The sequence below is a fragment of the Mesoplodon bidens genome, assembly GCF_964165515.1.
Source record: "Mesoplodon bidens genome assembly, chromosome: 8".
Taxonomy (NCBI): Eukaryota; Metazoa; Chordata; class Mammalia; order Artiodactyla; family Ziphiidae; genus Mesoplodon; species Mesoplodon bidens.
In genome coordinates, this window is record NC_138165.1 from 42898437 (window position 1) to 42915110 (window position 16674).

Sequence of the window (16674 nt, forward strand, 5' to 3'; positions counted from 1 at the left end):
TGGAATTGCATTTTATTAAGGGAAAAGGAAGTAGGTCTGACTTATAGGTGGCTGTTTCTGAATGGAAAAATAAAGTGATGGATACAGAAAGTGATAAAAAGTTTTGTGGAAAGTGGACCCCAAGAAAAGAATTTTGTGCATGGTCAGGACTGACTGAGTTTGAAATAAATTTGATTGAGTAAATGAATTTTAAAAGTAAGCTGGTGCAAAACTTGAATTTGGCTTTTCTCTCTGTTAAGAGGACAAGTTTTCTTAAAATGTTGAACTGCCTTTGATAAAAGATTTTAAATTTCTTTACCTTTTGAGTGATCTGTTCTGTATTTGCTTTTGAAATCTTTTATTGTTACTTTGGCTAAGTGAATAATTATTGTTTCACAGTGACCTATGATATTATCTGACTGTTTTAAACCCTTTTGAATTTTTTTGACAAAAGTTCCTAAATCAAATTCTAATGAAGTCCTTTTGACCTCTAGCTAACTTTGGGATGCTTCAAAGGGCCCTGAAACATCCCGAAGAGAGATGTAAACTAATTAGGTTCATTTGGTACGTTAAATTACATGGGAACTTAATCTTAGGTATATTGTGTGGTACATGTTACTAATATAGATATAGAGATTACATGGAATTCCTGAAAATCTGATATGTCCTGGTAAAATGTTATCAGTGATAATTCTAGTTATTTTCTGAAAGTGTATGTCACAGCAGGAACCAAGTTACTTTGTCAGTTGCATTGTAAACAGATTTAAATGTACCTCTTTTGTCATTATAGACAGACATGTTTTCATTCTGATGCCTTTGCAAAAATGCTTCCTCTTCAAGAAGATTTATAGAAAGGACTTTTGGATAAATACAAGTTTCTGACTTTCAGATCATAACGCTGAACTGGGTAAGAAATTGAAGAATTCTAATGGGAAACCTGATGGCTTCCTAAAGCTGTTAACAAAAAGGATTAGTTACACAGGACTGAGTGAACTGGTGAATATGGTTGTAATTTTCATGTTTTCTATCTGAAAAATTACTGGTTTAAACCTGTGTTTTCCAGGTGTAAGGAAAACCTTCCCCTTACACTAATTATGACTTACAGTAATTTGGTAAATTATACCTTTGTAAGCAGAATTGAAACATTTATCTTTTCTCTCTATCTGCTCCTTCAAGAGTGAAAGCCCTTAGGTTCCCAGCAGCTTTATCAGATAAATTAGGAAGGCTACCTCAATAACAGGTACAGAAATCTCAAGGTATTTTGGGGACCTTGAAAAGGAAGGCATTCACCTAGATCTGTTAGGCAAAATCTGTGATAAGCCCTTGGCGTGACTTTCCTAGCCCTGAGAGGACTTTTAAAAGTTCAGTCCAAGACTCCTTATAAAAGTTTCAGCAAGCAAAAAACCCATATGATCAATTATAGTTATATAAATCATCAGGCCAAGTTTATTGAGACCAGACTTATTTTGCAAACAGACTAGTCTTAATTTGGTTATATTTGGTAAAAATGAGGGTAATTTTAGAGAGAAAAAGATTGTTTCAGTGAATATTAAATTCCAGTTTTGTTAATGGCAGTCTATATTTACTAAGACTCACCTCCCAGATAGTTCCTTGCTGTTATGTATATTAATGTAAAGTTTAATTGAAGGACCCTCTAAGTTTGTTTCTGAAGCTTATCTCAGTAATCTATCTTTGGATGAAGATCAGATGCCCCACAACTAGCAACCAGGGGATTATGCATGCTGGAAAAGGCATAATTGAAAGGACTATCTCCAACCTGGATGGAAGGGCCCTTATCAGGTACTCTTAACTAGCTCCTGCACAGTGAAACTGAAGGGAATTGACTCTTGGATTAATTTCCACTTACAAAGGGGGCCCCTGCACCAGACTGGTCTACAGAGAGGACTGCTGACCTCAAACTCACCTTAGAACAATGCTCAAACAGAGGAGAAACTACATTCCTCCTAGGATGAGAAAAAGACAATATCAGAAATAGACAGCTAGCCCAAGATCCTGGACCTGAGTCGTATGATCATTTATAATGTTTTCTTGATTCTTGGACCTTTGCATATGAATCAAATGCCTTTCTATCATAGGCATGATCCTATGCTAGTTTTAAAAATCAATCCAGTTGTTGGGCTTGTGGCCAGTTAACCTGTGTCTATTACTTCTGGGTTACCTTGGTGGATTTCTCCACTCCAGGGCTCTAATTGGTTAGCTGTGAGGAAATTTACTTTCAAAAAAAAATTATAGTCATGTTCAGGTTACTATTGATATTACTAGGTGGAATCCCCTCACCTGGTCAATAATGCCTGCTCTGACCCTGGCCATAAATACGAGTTTTCTTCTATTACTCAATCTCAATCAGAGCAACAAGCAAAGTTTCAGCCAAGGAATAAAATCTCCCACAATTATGGGACGGATTTACGTAGATAACACCAGGCTACGGTAATTTAAGGTAAAAAGCTTCTCTCTGTTGGGAACAAATCATTCTATGGATAATCAGTCTAGTAACACTAGGAAACTGCACTGGGTGCCTTATGGACAATGCCAATATATAATTTCCCTTAAAGATAGGGATTGGTACAGAACAGACTTAAGTCAGATGACCTGCGATATACTGGGCTTCACCTAATGGAAGTTCTTGACTTATATTCCTACTTATGACCTCACTAATCTGCTAGCTATATTGTTTTTTATATTGCCTGTTTTACAACATTGTTGTTTCTTGTATTACCAAATGTGTAACTGAGCCTCTGATAAAATGATATATAGTTCCATATGAGATCAATGATTGTAATAGCACAACTCTAGATATGGGATGAAGCAACAAGAGGGAATATTTTTCTGGATTGTAAGAGGCTAGTAAGACAGGTGGTCCAGAGATTTTTGGCACTGTTAATAAGGCCTAGTCCCGTAATAGCACACTGAGTGGCCTATCAGCGAAATCTTCTCCAGACCTGGGAATGAGCATTCTCAGCACTATGGGATGAAATGGTCATGAAATGCCCCCCCCCGAAACCATGGTCGAATTTACCAAATTTATGACCATGAAGGGGCCCTGCTGACTGGAAACTGGCACTTGCCATCTGCTTCTGCAAGGATTAAGTCAATGGCCACTGTGGCCACTGACCTTCAACACCCCCTGAAAGGAATTCAGGGTGGAGATCAGGAATGAGGCACTCTGTGCTCTGAGAAAAACTGGCAGAACAGGCCTTTAGATAGCTAAATACTTTCAGGAGATTTTATGAGCCCAAATTCTTATATCTTACCATATCTAGAGAAATATTAACATCATTAACGGTGACATCTGCTTTATTAAGGATAGTATTATAATTAAAAGTCAAAATGGAGTAGCTGTGGTTCAGATATCCAATGAAATAACTAGGTGACACTATGGGTGTGATTTCAGACAAGTCCTTGTATTGCTAAGAACTTGAGTTTTCTGAGCTGTGTCAGAATTGGATGCTACCAGCCATTCTCAAAACAATGTCTGCTGGCAGCTGGTAACTGCAACCTTACTTTTTAAAGGTCTCCTCTTGTAACTGTTACATTTTAGACAATGGAATTGCTTTAGATCATACATTAACAACAACAAAAGAGACATATATGGTGACCAGTAGCACCTGTTATCTATGTGTTAACACCACATTAAAAGTTAAAACCTACTTAGATAAAACTAGACAACTGGCTATGTGGCTACAAGTCTCTCCAAAGTGCCTGGTCCAGACTGGGTTTCAGGCTTATTCTCCTGAAAAGAAATGAGATTTATTTTGCCTATTAAGATTCCAGTTGTCACTCTTCCAACTACTTCTAATTTGGTCTGTTACACTAAAATGGCAGATCAAGGGACTGAGATTTTAATCATACAAGACTCAGATCCAGGACTTGGAACTCAGAAATATTTCCAATTCAGTGTCTGTTTTCCAAATTGAGGCAGGACTATGCCCCATTTTAGCAGGAAGTGGCCAGAGCTGTCATCACCCAGTTTCCTGAATTAAAACTGATAGGACTCTGTGGGGCTCTGGAATACAAATCCTTTTTTGTGTCCCCTGTTTCTTGTTTATAGGATACAGACTTCATTCAGCCTCCCAGACCTTCCCTGAGCTCCAAAGGGCAGATTCAAACAGTTGTTAATCAGGGAAGGGAGGGGATGCAAAAACAGGGGAGGAGCAGTCAAACGGTGGTACAGCCTTGGGGCAGGGTCCTGGTTCCTCCTAAGGAGTATGCATAACAACATCTTAGAGTTCTTCTGCCAGGAACTAAGGCCCCCACCCAGGTAGAGGATGGTAATTTCAGGCTGAGCACAAGGTTCCTGGAGCCACCACCCTGTTACCTCACCACCAACCAATCAGAAGGAAGTCACACACCCTGCAGCTCTCACCCCAGATTTTGCCTTCCTCTTCTAGGCCTGGTGATGACCATCCTGTTAGACCTCCTGTTTGGCCCCTTTCTGTTTCATCTCCAACAGGCTCCAAGAGTTTCAGGCTAAATTGTTGTTACCATGAGGGCGAATGCTGGTTTGGGGCACAGAATACCTTGATTTAGATCAGGTGGAGAGAGACTTCTACTCTACTAGGCAGGACTATGCCCATTCTCAGCAGGAAGTAGTTACAAAAGAAAGAGACCTCTACCCCAATTCCCAAGAAGTATCTTGCATATGAAGTCTCTCTGGGGGAGTTATTAGGGGAACCACTGACTGAAACCACCCACCCTGGCCAGGCCCAATAGTAACCACTTATGTGAATTATCTTAACAATAGGAGGTCCTGGTAAGGAACATAGAAGTAACAAGCTACCACCAACCGGAAGAATTCGGGAAAGGTCGAAAGGAGACAGGAGACACCAGTCCATATGTCCTCCCAGAGTCCTTCTTGCTGTAATCCATCTTGGCTGAGCAATTCACTTGCCACCAGGAAGGGCCCTGAGTCAGAATGATTGGCCAGAAACAACCCAGAAACTAATCCTATCACCATAAAACCCGAGACGGCAAGCCACATGGCAGAGCAGTCCTCCTGGGTTCCCTAACCCTCCTGCTCTCCACCCAGGTGCCCCTTCTCAGTGAAGTCTCTTGCTTTGTCAGCATGTGTGTCTCCTCAGACAATTCATTTCCGAGTGTTAGACGAGAGCCCACCCTCGGGCCCTGGAAGGGGTCCCCCTTCCTGTACCAATGCTGTTTCAATTTTTCTCTGGATATTTGAACAATTCTCCCATTTATGACTTGCTTTTTTAAGATTGAAAGGACTATGTGAGATAAGGTGTGGAATGTTTCAGTTGTTCACACTGTGAGATTCACAATTGTATTGATAACTAGCTTTCTTTGGTTACTTTATTAGAACCTAAATCCTGCCTCAGCCATGGGTGGTGTAATCTTTGTACTTTAGCTTCCTCCTAATAAAGGCTAAAAGGAGAGAATTGAAAGGTAAATTTCAGCTCTGTAATTCTGTAAACTCCTTATTCTGCTTTGAAAGTGCGCCACCTCAGAGGTTTCTCAAAGAAGAATTAATTTGCCCTTGATAGCCGTAGATAAAGAATTAAAGAAATATCAAGTGCTATTTCTACTTTCCACTGGTTGTAATATGAAACTAGAGCTGCTTGGCAATTACTCCCCTTTCTCATCTCAGCACCTCTCACCCTTATGCTCCATTTCCCTCCTCTCTGTCTCCTGGAAGCCTTGTCATTTTCTAAAACATTTATGCTTTTTCCTAACTTTGCAGTATTTTTCAGTAGTGCATATAAAAAGACTAAGAAAGATAAGCAGATGTTTGGCCACTGTCTAGACTTGTCCTTCCTAAACTCTTAACATGTACGTAAATGACCTGGCGATTTTGCTAAAATACAGACTATGACTTAGTGTGTCTAGGGTGGTCTCTCAGATTTCTTATTTCCAACAAGTTCCCAGGTGATGGCACTAGTCCTAGAATTACACTTTGGGTCGCAGTTGTTGAGACTATTTTGTAGACTTAAAGTGATCATAAACCTAAAACTTAAAGAAAAGGTAATTATAAAAAATAAATATTATATTTCAATTTCATTTAAAAAATCATGTCTTTCTGCTGACTTCTTCACAAATAAAATCAGTGTTTTCTTTCAAAGTTGAAATTTTCAGAAAGGCAGTGCGTTATTTTTATAATCTATTCTCATGTGTCTTCTCTACATTATGATTTCTACATTTTTTAATTTGGCAAAAAAATCTACATTATGATTTAAAATTTTAAATTTAGACAAGTTGAACATCATAATTTAATACTGAAAACCTAAGCATATAGGAGAGTAAATTAAACTTATATAATTATTAAGATGATTGGATTATTTTATAAAAATAAACATTTCTCAACATTTATGACATCAGCTTTATCGTGTGTGTTTTAGAAATAAAGTTTACATGCCACAGAACATAACAGTGCTCTAAAATACTGCAACAGAATAACTACTAGTTATCCAAAATAGTAAATTTACAAAAAACTATATCTTAGCTGAAGCTAGCTGATTTTTTTCACTTTTCTTTCAAAATCCCCTAATATTCAGTAATCTTGCTACTGGCTGATAAAAATATAAACAAATATACAGAATTACCAAAAATAGTTATTTCAAATAGGCAGGAATTTGAATTATGACTATAGAAACCGTTGTCACTCAAAAATTATAGAAAAGTTTAAAGATTAGATGTGGTATTCTGAAATTCTGCTTTATCTTATAAAAAATAGGTATACTCATTTCCCTTTCCTTTTAATATATGCTAGATTTCTTTGTTTTTTAGCACAAGCCCAGTAAAGTCCTTGTTTCCTAGTGAAAAGTAAAGAGCAACAACAACAAAAGTTTTTGTTTTAAAACTTGCATTGTTTCTCCTTTATTTGTACATTTATCTGTACTTTTCCTCATTGAAGAGGTAGGGAGCTCAGGGTCCAGGATTACCCACACATATTATTGGAGGAAACAGCATCCATCCCCAGTCTTAACATAAAGGATGGTGATGGATGATAACAGTTGAAGAGAAAACTTGGTGGTTAGACAGAGAAGATGAACAACGTATTAGGAAGGCAAGAGTCTGAATAGAACACACTGGTGCAATCAATATAGGAAGGATTCAGGGTGTTTGTCTTTAATAATGTCCCAGAAGAAAAATATTTGTTATCTAAGGAGCTTGGTAATTTTGTATAAATTTTAGGGCCCAATTTTAACTCTACATAACTAGTTTCAGATCACATTAGAATTCAGTGTTTTCTTGATATTCCACTTAAGAAACTACATCTTGCAAATTAAATTGACATTCAAAAAGCGTTTAAAAGATCTTGTTAAACTATCAGTAATACCAACAACTCTGAAGGTTGGTTTTTAAAATGTTACTCTTGCAGAGTATTATAGGTTTGCATAGAACACTGCATCTGTGAAATTCTTTTATCTCTATTGTATTATTTATCTTGTAAGAATAAAGTTTACTTATCTTTGAATAAGTCACCGACCATTTAATGATGTGGAAAATGTAGCAAAGATGACCAATTCATTTTGCTAAGCTAAGAGAACGGAAAGAAATACAGCTGTTTCAATGCACCTTCCTTATGCAGAGGAAAATATTTCTTTTTTTATTAGCTCCATCTGATGGTTGATCTGGTTTTTACACACTGCCTGGCTATAAATTCCTAACAGTAATTTCATTGTTTTCTATCCCTCTCTTCTATCAGAAAAATGTGCTATATTGTGAAGATACTCCTTAGCTGATTATGTATCTAATTAATTCATTGAATTCTGCAAAGTGTTTACTAATGTAAAGAACACTAATTCATGCTAATTTTTATGGCTATTTTCTTTTTTCCTTTAAGTTGAGAAGCATAAATATCACAGATTACAACCATGTAAAATTTAAAACTTGAAAATATGAGAATATTAGTGATATTGTCCTGTATGCACATTTTCATACAGGACACATACACCTCTCAGATAGGCATGGCCTGCCCATTACCTAATTTATGTTGAGCATGTACATGGTGATAACAAAGTTTAAGCACATAAAAATGACTTTATTTTCCTTATGTATATTTTATACTAATGGCCTAGTTTGGCAAAAACCTATTTATATGATATACCATCCTAATGTTTTCAGCTATGAGCGTGCATGCTTGAAAATACAATTCTTTCAATGCAGAGAAAAAATAGCTTAGAATTTAAATTTATTTGAAATACATAACTGAGTCTAAGCATTAAATAAGAAATAAATTAAGAAAATACTATACCTCAGCATCGTACTCCCATAACTGATTTCCTCTCATGTGGTGGCATTTTAACATGATTACAGGTCCATTGAGTCTAGACACATCCAAGCACAAGTCATCGGTTCTGATTTCTTTGTCAGCAGTATAAGAAAATACCTGAAAATATAAGAGTCAGCCAATAAAATAATATCTTCTTTAAAAAAAGTTGCAGTATAGCAGATTTATCTGTGGAAGCTTTCATATCAGATAAACTTGTGTTTTCAAATGATCTCTGCTGTGTGATCTTGAGAAAGCTAGTTCATCTCTCTGCGTCCTTTTCTTCAACTACAAAATATGTACAGTGTCATGTGCTTTTTGTGAAGACTCAGTTTAACAAACTAAATAATTATTATTATTTTTGTAATTCTAACTTTTTTTTCCTTTTTTAAATTGAAGTAATAGTTGATTTACAATGTTTAGTTTCAGGTGTAGAGCAAAGTGATGTATATGTGTTCTTTTTCAGATTCTTTCCCCTTATAGGTTATTCCAAAATATTGAGTATTATTCCCTGGGCTATACAGTAGGTCTGTGTTGGTTATCTAGTTTATACATAGTAGTGTGTATATGTTAATCCCAAACTCCTGATTTATACCTTTGCATCCCTACCCCTTTCCCCTTTGGTAACTACAAGTTTGTTTTCTATGTCTGTGAGTCTGTTACTGTTTTGTAAGTAAGTTCATTTGTATCATTTTTTAGATTCAACATATAAGCAATATCATATGATATTTGTCTTTCTTTGACTTATTTCACTTAGTATGTTAATCTCTAGGTCCATCCATGTTGCTGCAAAGGCATTATTTCATTCTTTTTTATAGCTGAATAAAATTCCACTGTATTTATATACCACATCTTCTTTATCTATTCCTCTGTCGATGGACATTTAGGATGCTTCCATATCTTGGCTGTTGTAAATAGTGCTGCAGTGAAGATTAGGGTGCATGTATCTTTTCGAGTTACAGTTTTCTCTGGATATATGCCTAGGAGTGGGATTGCAGATCATATGGAAGTTCTATTTTTAGCTTTTTAAGGAACTTCATACTGTTTTCCATAGTGGCTATACCAATTTACATTTTCACCAACAGTGTAGGATGGTTCCTTTTCCTCCACACCCTCTCCAGCATTTATTGTTTGTAGAGTTTTTGGTGATGGTCATTCTGACTGGCGTGAGGTGATACCTCATTGTAGTTTTGATTTGCATTTGTCTTATAATTGGCGATGTTGTACATCTTTTCGTGTGCCTTTTGGCCATCTGTATGTCTTCTTTGGAGAAATGTCTGTTTAGATGTGCCTGTTTTTTGATTGGGTTGTTTCTTTTTTTGATATTGAGCTGTATGAGCTATTTGTATACTTTAGAGATTGATTTCTTGTAGGTCACATTGTATGCAAATATTTTCTCCCATTCTGTAGGTTGTCTTTTTGTTTATGACTTTGCTGTACAAAAGCTTTTAAGTTTAATTAGATCCCATTTGTTTATTTTTGTTTTTATTTCGATTACTCTAGGAGATGGATCCAAAAAGGTATTGCTGCGATTTATGTGTTCTGCCTATGTTTCCTCTAGGAGTTTTATAGTATCCAGTTTCCCATTTAGGTCTTTAATCCATTTTGAGTTTATTTTTCTGTATGGTGTTAGAGGATGTTAACTAAATTATTAAATTCTTAATATTTGGTGGCATTGTATTTTCTGAACTATATTTGCCTTATAAAACTTACGCAACAGGTTCAATAAAATAAAGTTTGTAAACTTTATGGAGCTCTGTAAAGGGCAATCCTTGTTGCCACCACCATATGACCAATTCCCTAAGTCTAGAGACAATGATGTTTTTCATCAGTTTCCTTTCTATAACATGAGTACATTACATAAACTTTATTAAATATTGTCAGTGGGTTTCTGAAGGTTGTAGAATTACCTTTAGAGATCTCCTTAAAGGCAGGCTCTATATTTACCTTTCTCATGTGGTTTTGGCTGGGCTTGACTATAATTCTTCTCAAAATATCCAAGAAATGTCAAGGTAGATAGTAGACTCATTATTAGCTAATTCAAACTGATGCTATAATAATCTCTTACTTTGTTCCTAGTGTGAATAATTTATTTATAACATTGATTATTAAAGTTTTGTAAGGATTATTAAGTACATAATTATAAAAGTTGTTTTCTTCTGTTAGTTATGATGCATGCTTCAGTATTCTGTGGGTATTTGTTTTTTCTTTGCAATATCAAGAGGGAGTATGATGAGGAAGGTCATTTCAAGGTCTTTTCACTTCCCAAAGCAACCTGATGAAATCTGAGGAAGTCAGCTCTACAAATCACTTATAAACTCTGAGTCCTAGCCTGTAAGCTGACTAAGTTAGTCTTGAAATGGTTGCCTCTGTAGCACTGCTACTCAGGGCTTCTAGGAAGACTAGGAAGATCACTAAGTAGTGGTAAGAGGGAGATGCAAAGTCAGTGATGGAACCCAAGTACCCTCTTAAGCCAACATCTTAAAATGAAAATTTTCACAAAGGTTATACATTTTACTTAACGATATAAAAACTTGGAAGTGTATAAAGTTCATTTATTTAAACAATATAAAATATATTATAGATTACATGTATTGAATTCAGAAAAGATTTTCCTATCTTTGAAGTATCATGTATATATGTATACTTTTTATACTTTTCAATGTATATACTTTTCATGGAAAAAGAATAACCAAAAGAAGAATAAAGGAAACACCCGTCTAAGATAAGTATTTGTATCCTTCCTGAACATGGTTAGTATTTTTTTAATATAATTACAAGCATATTTAATTAAATAAATGAATCTGGTAGTAAACCTTGATGTGAGAGAGGGTAGTTTCTAGAGAAATTTCTTTTGCCCATTATAGGATTATTTCAATGTGAAGGATAATTTTCCACTTTGAAATTGCTTTATTTTAGTTGTATACAGATGGCAATGTAAATGGAGACACCAAAGCATCCATATTCACCATTAATTTTGCATAATGAGTATAATCATGGTCTGAGCATCAATTCTCCTCAGGTCTCTAATGATAGTTTGGAAACTTGTAACTATTGAAAGTTCTAGAGAGAAGTCCACAAAGCATTCTTTGTTCCTCAATTTCTAATTTTGATTCATTTTTGGGTCAATTAATAGATATGTAATTTACATCACATTTAAGAAAGATATCTGTAGAATACTCTCTGACCCTATATATGAAACTTTCTTTCTTTGGACTTTGCAATTGCAAAAAAATTAACTGATGCATCTACAAGTCATGGCGATTGCTGGCAAACACCAGAAGTTAGAAGCAGCAAAGAATGATTCTCCCTTACAGGTTTCAGAAAGAATATGCCCTTTCTGGCACCTTGATTTCAGTCATCCAGCCTCAAGAATTGTGAGTCAATAAATTTCTTTTGTTTTAAGCCATCCAGTTTGTGATGGTTTGTTATAGCAGTTTGAGGAAACTAATACACTTCCTTTTATTCCTAATGCTGGTTGAAGCCTTTAAAAGTAATGGGATTAGTTTTCCAAATGTCACTGCAAATTTTTCAAATCTATTGTATCTCAATATCTGGGCCTAAAATTGTACCATCCAGTTATGCTTTCCAAAAGCATCAGAGCAATCATTTTCATAATCATTTTTCCATTTAAATATATCTTTGTAAAGTGGTTCTTTACTATGACTAGATGATTTACTTGCTTTTATGTATACTTTATTGAGGTTAGATTGATTTCTGTCTCTGAACTGATGCACTCAAATGAGTTTAGGAGTAACTCCCAACATATGAAAGATGATAGCCAAGCCCAGTCTCAATTCCTTTTAATCTTAATATTTTTTCAGAGAAGGTAAACTTTTTCATTATATCACACATGCATACAGTTTGTTCTGGATTTTTCTTTTTGGGAAGTGTGTCCAGAGGTATTTTATGATTCTTCAAATATCTAAAATTGAAACAACATTTAAACATTTTTTAAAGACTGTGTGAGAATTATCTAAAATATTCTACAGTAAATTAGTACTTTACTTCACACAATGAAAGAATGTGTCAATACATTCTTTTAAAAATTGTATCTTGCTTAAAATCCTAATGTATAGCTATTTCTTTAAAAATACTCTTATATCTTTACCCCTTTGAATAATTGCGAGCAGCATAGCAGCCATTCACAAAACCTTGTAGAGCAGCCCAAGTTGCAAACCAAGGACACTGTTCTATGTTACTGGGACCTGGACCACGCCTCCTTCAGCAAGAGGCTTGGGGACTAAACGCCGTCTGCTGGCTCTGTCTCAACATAAGGTTTCCTTCCTTCTTTTATCCTTAGATAAAGAAATATTTTGCCAAAAAATATGTGTGTATTTAAAAGGCTCATATGTGTATTTGATTCAGCTTTGTTAATTATACAGGTTGTGATTTCCCTAGATTTAGTTCTGAATTTATAAAATACTTTTCTTGTTGAGTTCCTCAGGACAATATTTACTATAAAAGTTCACAGTTTGAAGAGACTCTATATGTTACTCTATGCCAGCTGCTTCACTTTCTAGATGAAGAAACTGAGGTCAGTAAAGTTACAGGGTTCACCCAATTTGCCAGAGCCTCTTAGCGAAAGAGGTCTCTCTGGACCCCAGGCTCATTGTCACTGTTCCTTCGCTTGACCATACTGCCCTTTACATACCCATTTTGGAGCTTTGGGCCCTCTGGGAATCCCTTTAGGTATTTGAAATACAGTCAGTTTGAGAAATCTGTTAACAACCATCCAGAAGGACAAATTATAAGAAAATAAACATCATAATAGTTTTTCCCTCATTCTGTAAAAATAGCCCAGGAACATTTGTATTGAAATAACAAAGAAAATTGTTTAGCAATAAAAATTCAACATTTAGCAGTGATTTATTTTTTAACACCTTCTCTCTTACTATGTCACACCATCCTGATATTAGCATGGAGAATGCATAGACGGAATTGAATTCATCAATGGAGATGCCAAGCAAAGAGACTTTTGCTCTCAGACAAAAGATTTTTCTGTCTTAATTGATTTCAGATTCTGTTTATAGCCTGTTAGCCCAGTGGTTTATATAGAAGAGGGTAAGGAGATGTAGGTAGCTTCTAGCTGTGTACTCTTACCTTACATGCCTACATGGTATCTATGGTCTTTTACAGTTTTAATGCTCTAAAAGACTTGTTAAAAACAGGATGTGAGTGTGTATCTCAAGTTCAGTATTCCCAGTCTGTCCTCAGTATCACCTATGAAGGCTTAACTCTTTCCCCTTTCACTTCAGTATAACTGTATGTAACACTCTGGTAGTTCCCTGTTTATGCTCAGCAAGTCACCTCATTCTTCCATCCCTGACCTGGTATGTGCTGATCATATCATTAGGACTATCCATTCCACTTTGCCCAGGAAAAGACCATCTCCTTGAAGTCTTAGTACATTTGTCACTTTCTTCATGTAGCGTTTTTGTAACTACTCTTACCCTGATAGCTTATCTGCACTTTATTGTAGGTATGATATCATCTGTGCATATCTTTGGAGCAGAACAGTGCTAACACAATGGGCTTTGGAAAATGACATGACCTGGGTTTGAGACCTTCCTCCACACTCTTCAGAAAGAATTACTGTGAGACTTTGACCAAATCTTACCTTTCTTATCTGGAAAAAGGGATAAAGATGCCTCCTGTTTTCTGGGCTATTTCAGAGGTTGAATGAGGTAATTCATCTAAACTGTAAACACAGTACTTAGCCCAAGTGACATCTCAGTATCAGTAATTATCTGTGCAAAATCCAGGCATATAATCTACATTTGATTACAGTTTGTCTCATCTTTTTGTTTTATTTTTTAAACCTCGCTGCCCCAGTAATAATGCTAGAGATATATTTTGAACACCTTTGGAAACAGATCTAGGAGAAGAGTATGTGTCCAGTAATTACTTGCTGAATTTCAATGAAAGCAATTTCTCTTTGGAGTTCTTTAGTACACTTTATGGAAAACAGAGCAAGAGAATAAGGTAATAAGCAGGATGCACTAATATAATAAAATGTGACTGTTGTTTCTATTTTCTTTCTACTTCATTGTTAAATCCTCCCATTTTAAACACTACTGGTGTTAAAGTTTATGTATGTTTAATAACTTACTCTACCTTGAAAGGTTTTAAAGGAAGTCTGCAGTTCAGGAATCTATACTCAAATATTTTCCAAATATTTACTCATATTCTACTATTGTAATATTGAAGAATATAAATTGCAAATATAAGCCTAGTAGGAATTCCTTCCAAAAGATACCTCAAGAGATAATACTTGAATGGCAGATATTGTTTTTTATGTGACTGTGGTAGAATTCTCAGATGGCCCCAAGATTCTTGTCCCCTGGTGTACATGCCCTGTTTAACACCCTGCCCTTGAATGTTGGTGAGACTGTGACCATGACAGGAAAGTTACTTCATGATTACATTATATTACATAAGACTGTGTCTTTGCAGACTGAGAAAGATGGGCCCTCAGTCCTCCAACTTCAAGGAACTGAAATCTGCCAATAACCAGGAATCTTAGAGCCTCCAGTAAGATCACAGCTCTGACGAACACCTGCATTTCAGTCCTGTGAGACCCTGAGCAGAGAACCCAGCCACGTTGTGCCTGAATTTCTGACCTATAGCACTGTGAGTTAATAATTTTGTGTTGTTTTAAGCCACTTAATTGGTAGTAATTTGTTATACAACAATAGGAAACTAATACAGTGACCATCAGGTTAAAGGAGATGCATGCAAAAACTAAATTATTCTCACCATGTAGAACACCTTCTCCCATGCTATGTCTCTGTCATTTATCTATTCATTCAGTGGTTCATCCATCTATTTATTCATTGATACTTTTGAGAATGTTAAATGTTTTCAGGCTTTATCTAAACCATGTAGGCCATTCATGAAACTTTGATATGCAGACATCCAAGTGAGTGCCAACATTTCTGTAAGAGTTTCCTCCACTATTCCAACCTGCTTGAACTCTGTTCTTGATGTTCTCATTGTATTGATTTTCTGTAACAAATTAGCTTTCTCTTGATGATATTCTTTCCTATGTTTTCCCCCACTGAATTATTCCTTAAACGTTTTTTATCTGAAGAACTGGCCTTCACACATATAAATTGCAAGGGAAGTAAAGTAAATTCCTGGATGGGATATTCTCCTTCAGTCATGGGCAGTTTTATACATACTTTCCCTTTATGACTACTATATCATTAGTTGGAACCATGGAGCAGCAAGATATCTGGTCTTTGAGATTCTTACTCATTTATGCCTGTGAATGTAAAATAGACATAGCAGTAATAATATATATTATTCACATGACATATATATATGTATATATATAGACTATACATTCATTTTAGTGTTTGTTTTATTAGCCACAAATTAGTGATAAAAGACTTTGTGATATCATTTCTGAATGTATTTTTACTGGTATTGTATATTATTTCAAAACTTTTCCACATACATTGTATTATTAGACACTTCCTAAAACTGGTATGTTGCATATAATTAGAGAAAAATTATATTAAATATATTTAAAAGTCTCAAAAGGCAAATTATAATGTCCTTAAGATAGCACAAAGAAACTCTTATTGTGTATCTGTTGTAACAGCATCTTATCTGTAAAGGTAAACTACCCTTTAGTTTAAATTAGACATAATTTTAAAAATTCACATCCATATTATTAGCACAACATTGGCACTGAATCAAATAATACTGAACTTTTCTAGAAGGTTTCAAGCTTAAAGAAATCCTACTTATGTCATTCATCATTGCTGCCAACTAAGATCAATTTAGTTTGGCTTCCTCCAGAAGCTGACATTGAACAGGGATTCAAGTGCAAGTAGTTTTTATTATGTAGATGATCCCAAGAAAGACCAATAGGAGTGCAGGGAAGGCAAAGCAGCCAATAAAGGGTATATTACAAATTAGTTACACTATAGATAACCGGAGCCTTATCCTGTTGGAAAACTGGCAACCAGATGGAACAAGCCTCAGATTCAGTTCCCTGGAAGGGTGAAGGACCTGGGATAATTATACCACTTGCCCTCAGCTTTTGCTTGAGGTGTGCTTCCAGGGAGTAGAGTTGATTAATTCCCCAGGTGTGACAAGGTGAGCAAAGCAGCCTCTGGCAGAGAAAACCAGCAGGCAAAGGGACAGAGATTCTGGCCTTTTGGATGTTGGGCTGGAAACAGGTGGAAGGAGAGAAAGCCAACATTTTGGGATAACCTGCCATGTGCTTGGCAAGATAGCAATCATTTTAAATATTAGTATATTAAATATGATATAGCATATATCAAAATTACACATTTCTTCAGTAACTTTTCAGGGTTAGTATTATAATTTCTTTTTTTCAAATAAGGAATGTGACGTTCAAAATGGTTAGATAAATTCCAGGTCACTCAGTTTGCAAGTGGGAGAACCTGTCTTTGATCTGTGGTCTGTCAGGCCCC

At 35.7% G+C, this 16674-nt stretch overlaps 1 protein-coding gene across 2 annotated transcripts in view; it reads right to left on the minus strand.

The window, feature by feature from the left end:
* GALNT13 (polypeptide N-acetylgalactosaminyltransferase 13) overlaps positions 1-16674 on the minus strand; it is a gene marked incomplete at its 3' end in the record, with an annotated part of 475050 nt that overhangs the window by 12086 nt on the left and 446290 nt on the right. For both annotated transcript variants that reach the window (XM_081242298.1, XM_081242297.1), the window contains exon 10: positions 8210-8344. In XM_081242298.1, the coding sequence (XP_081098424.1) occupies positions 8210-8344 (135 nt within the window). The remainder of the gene's footprint in view (positions 1-8209; positions 8345-16674) is intronic.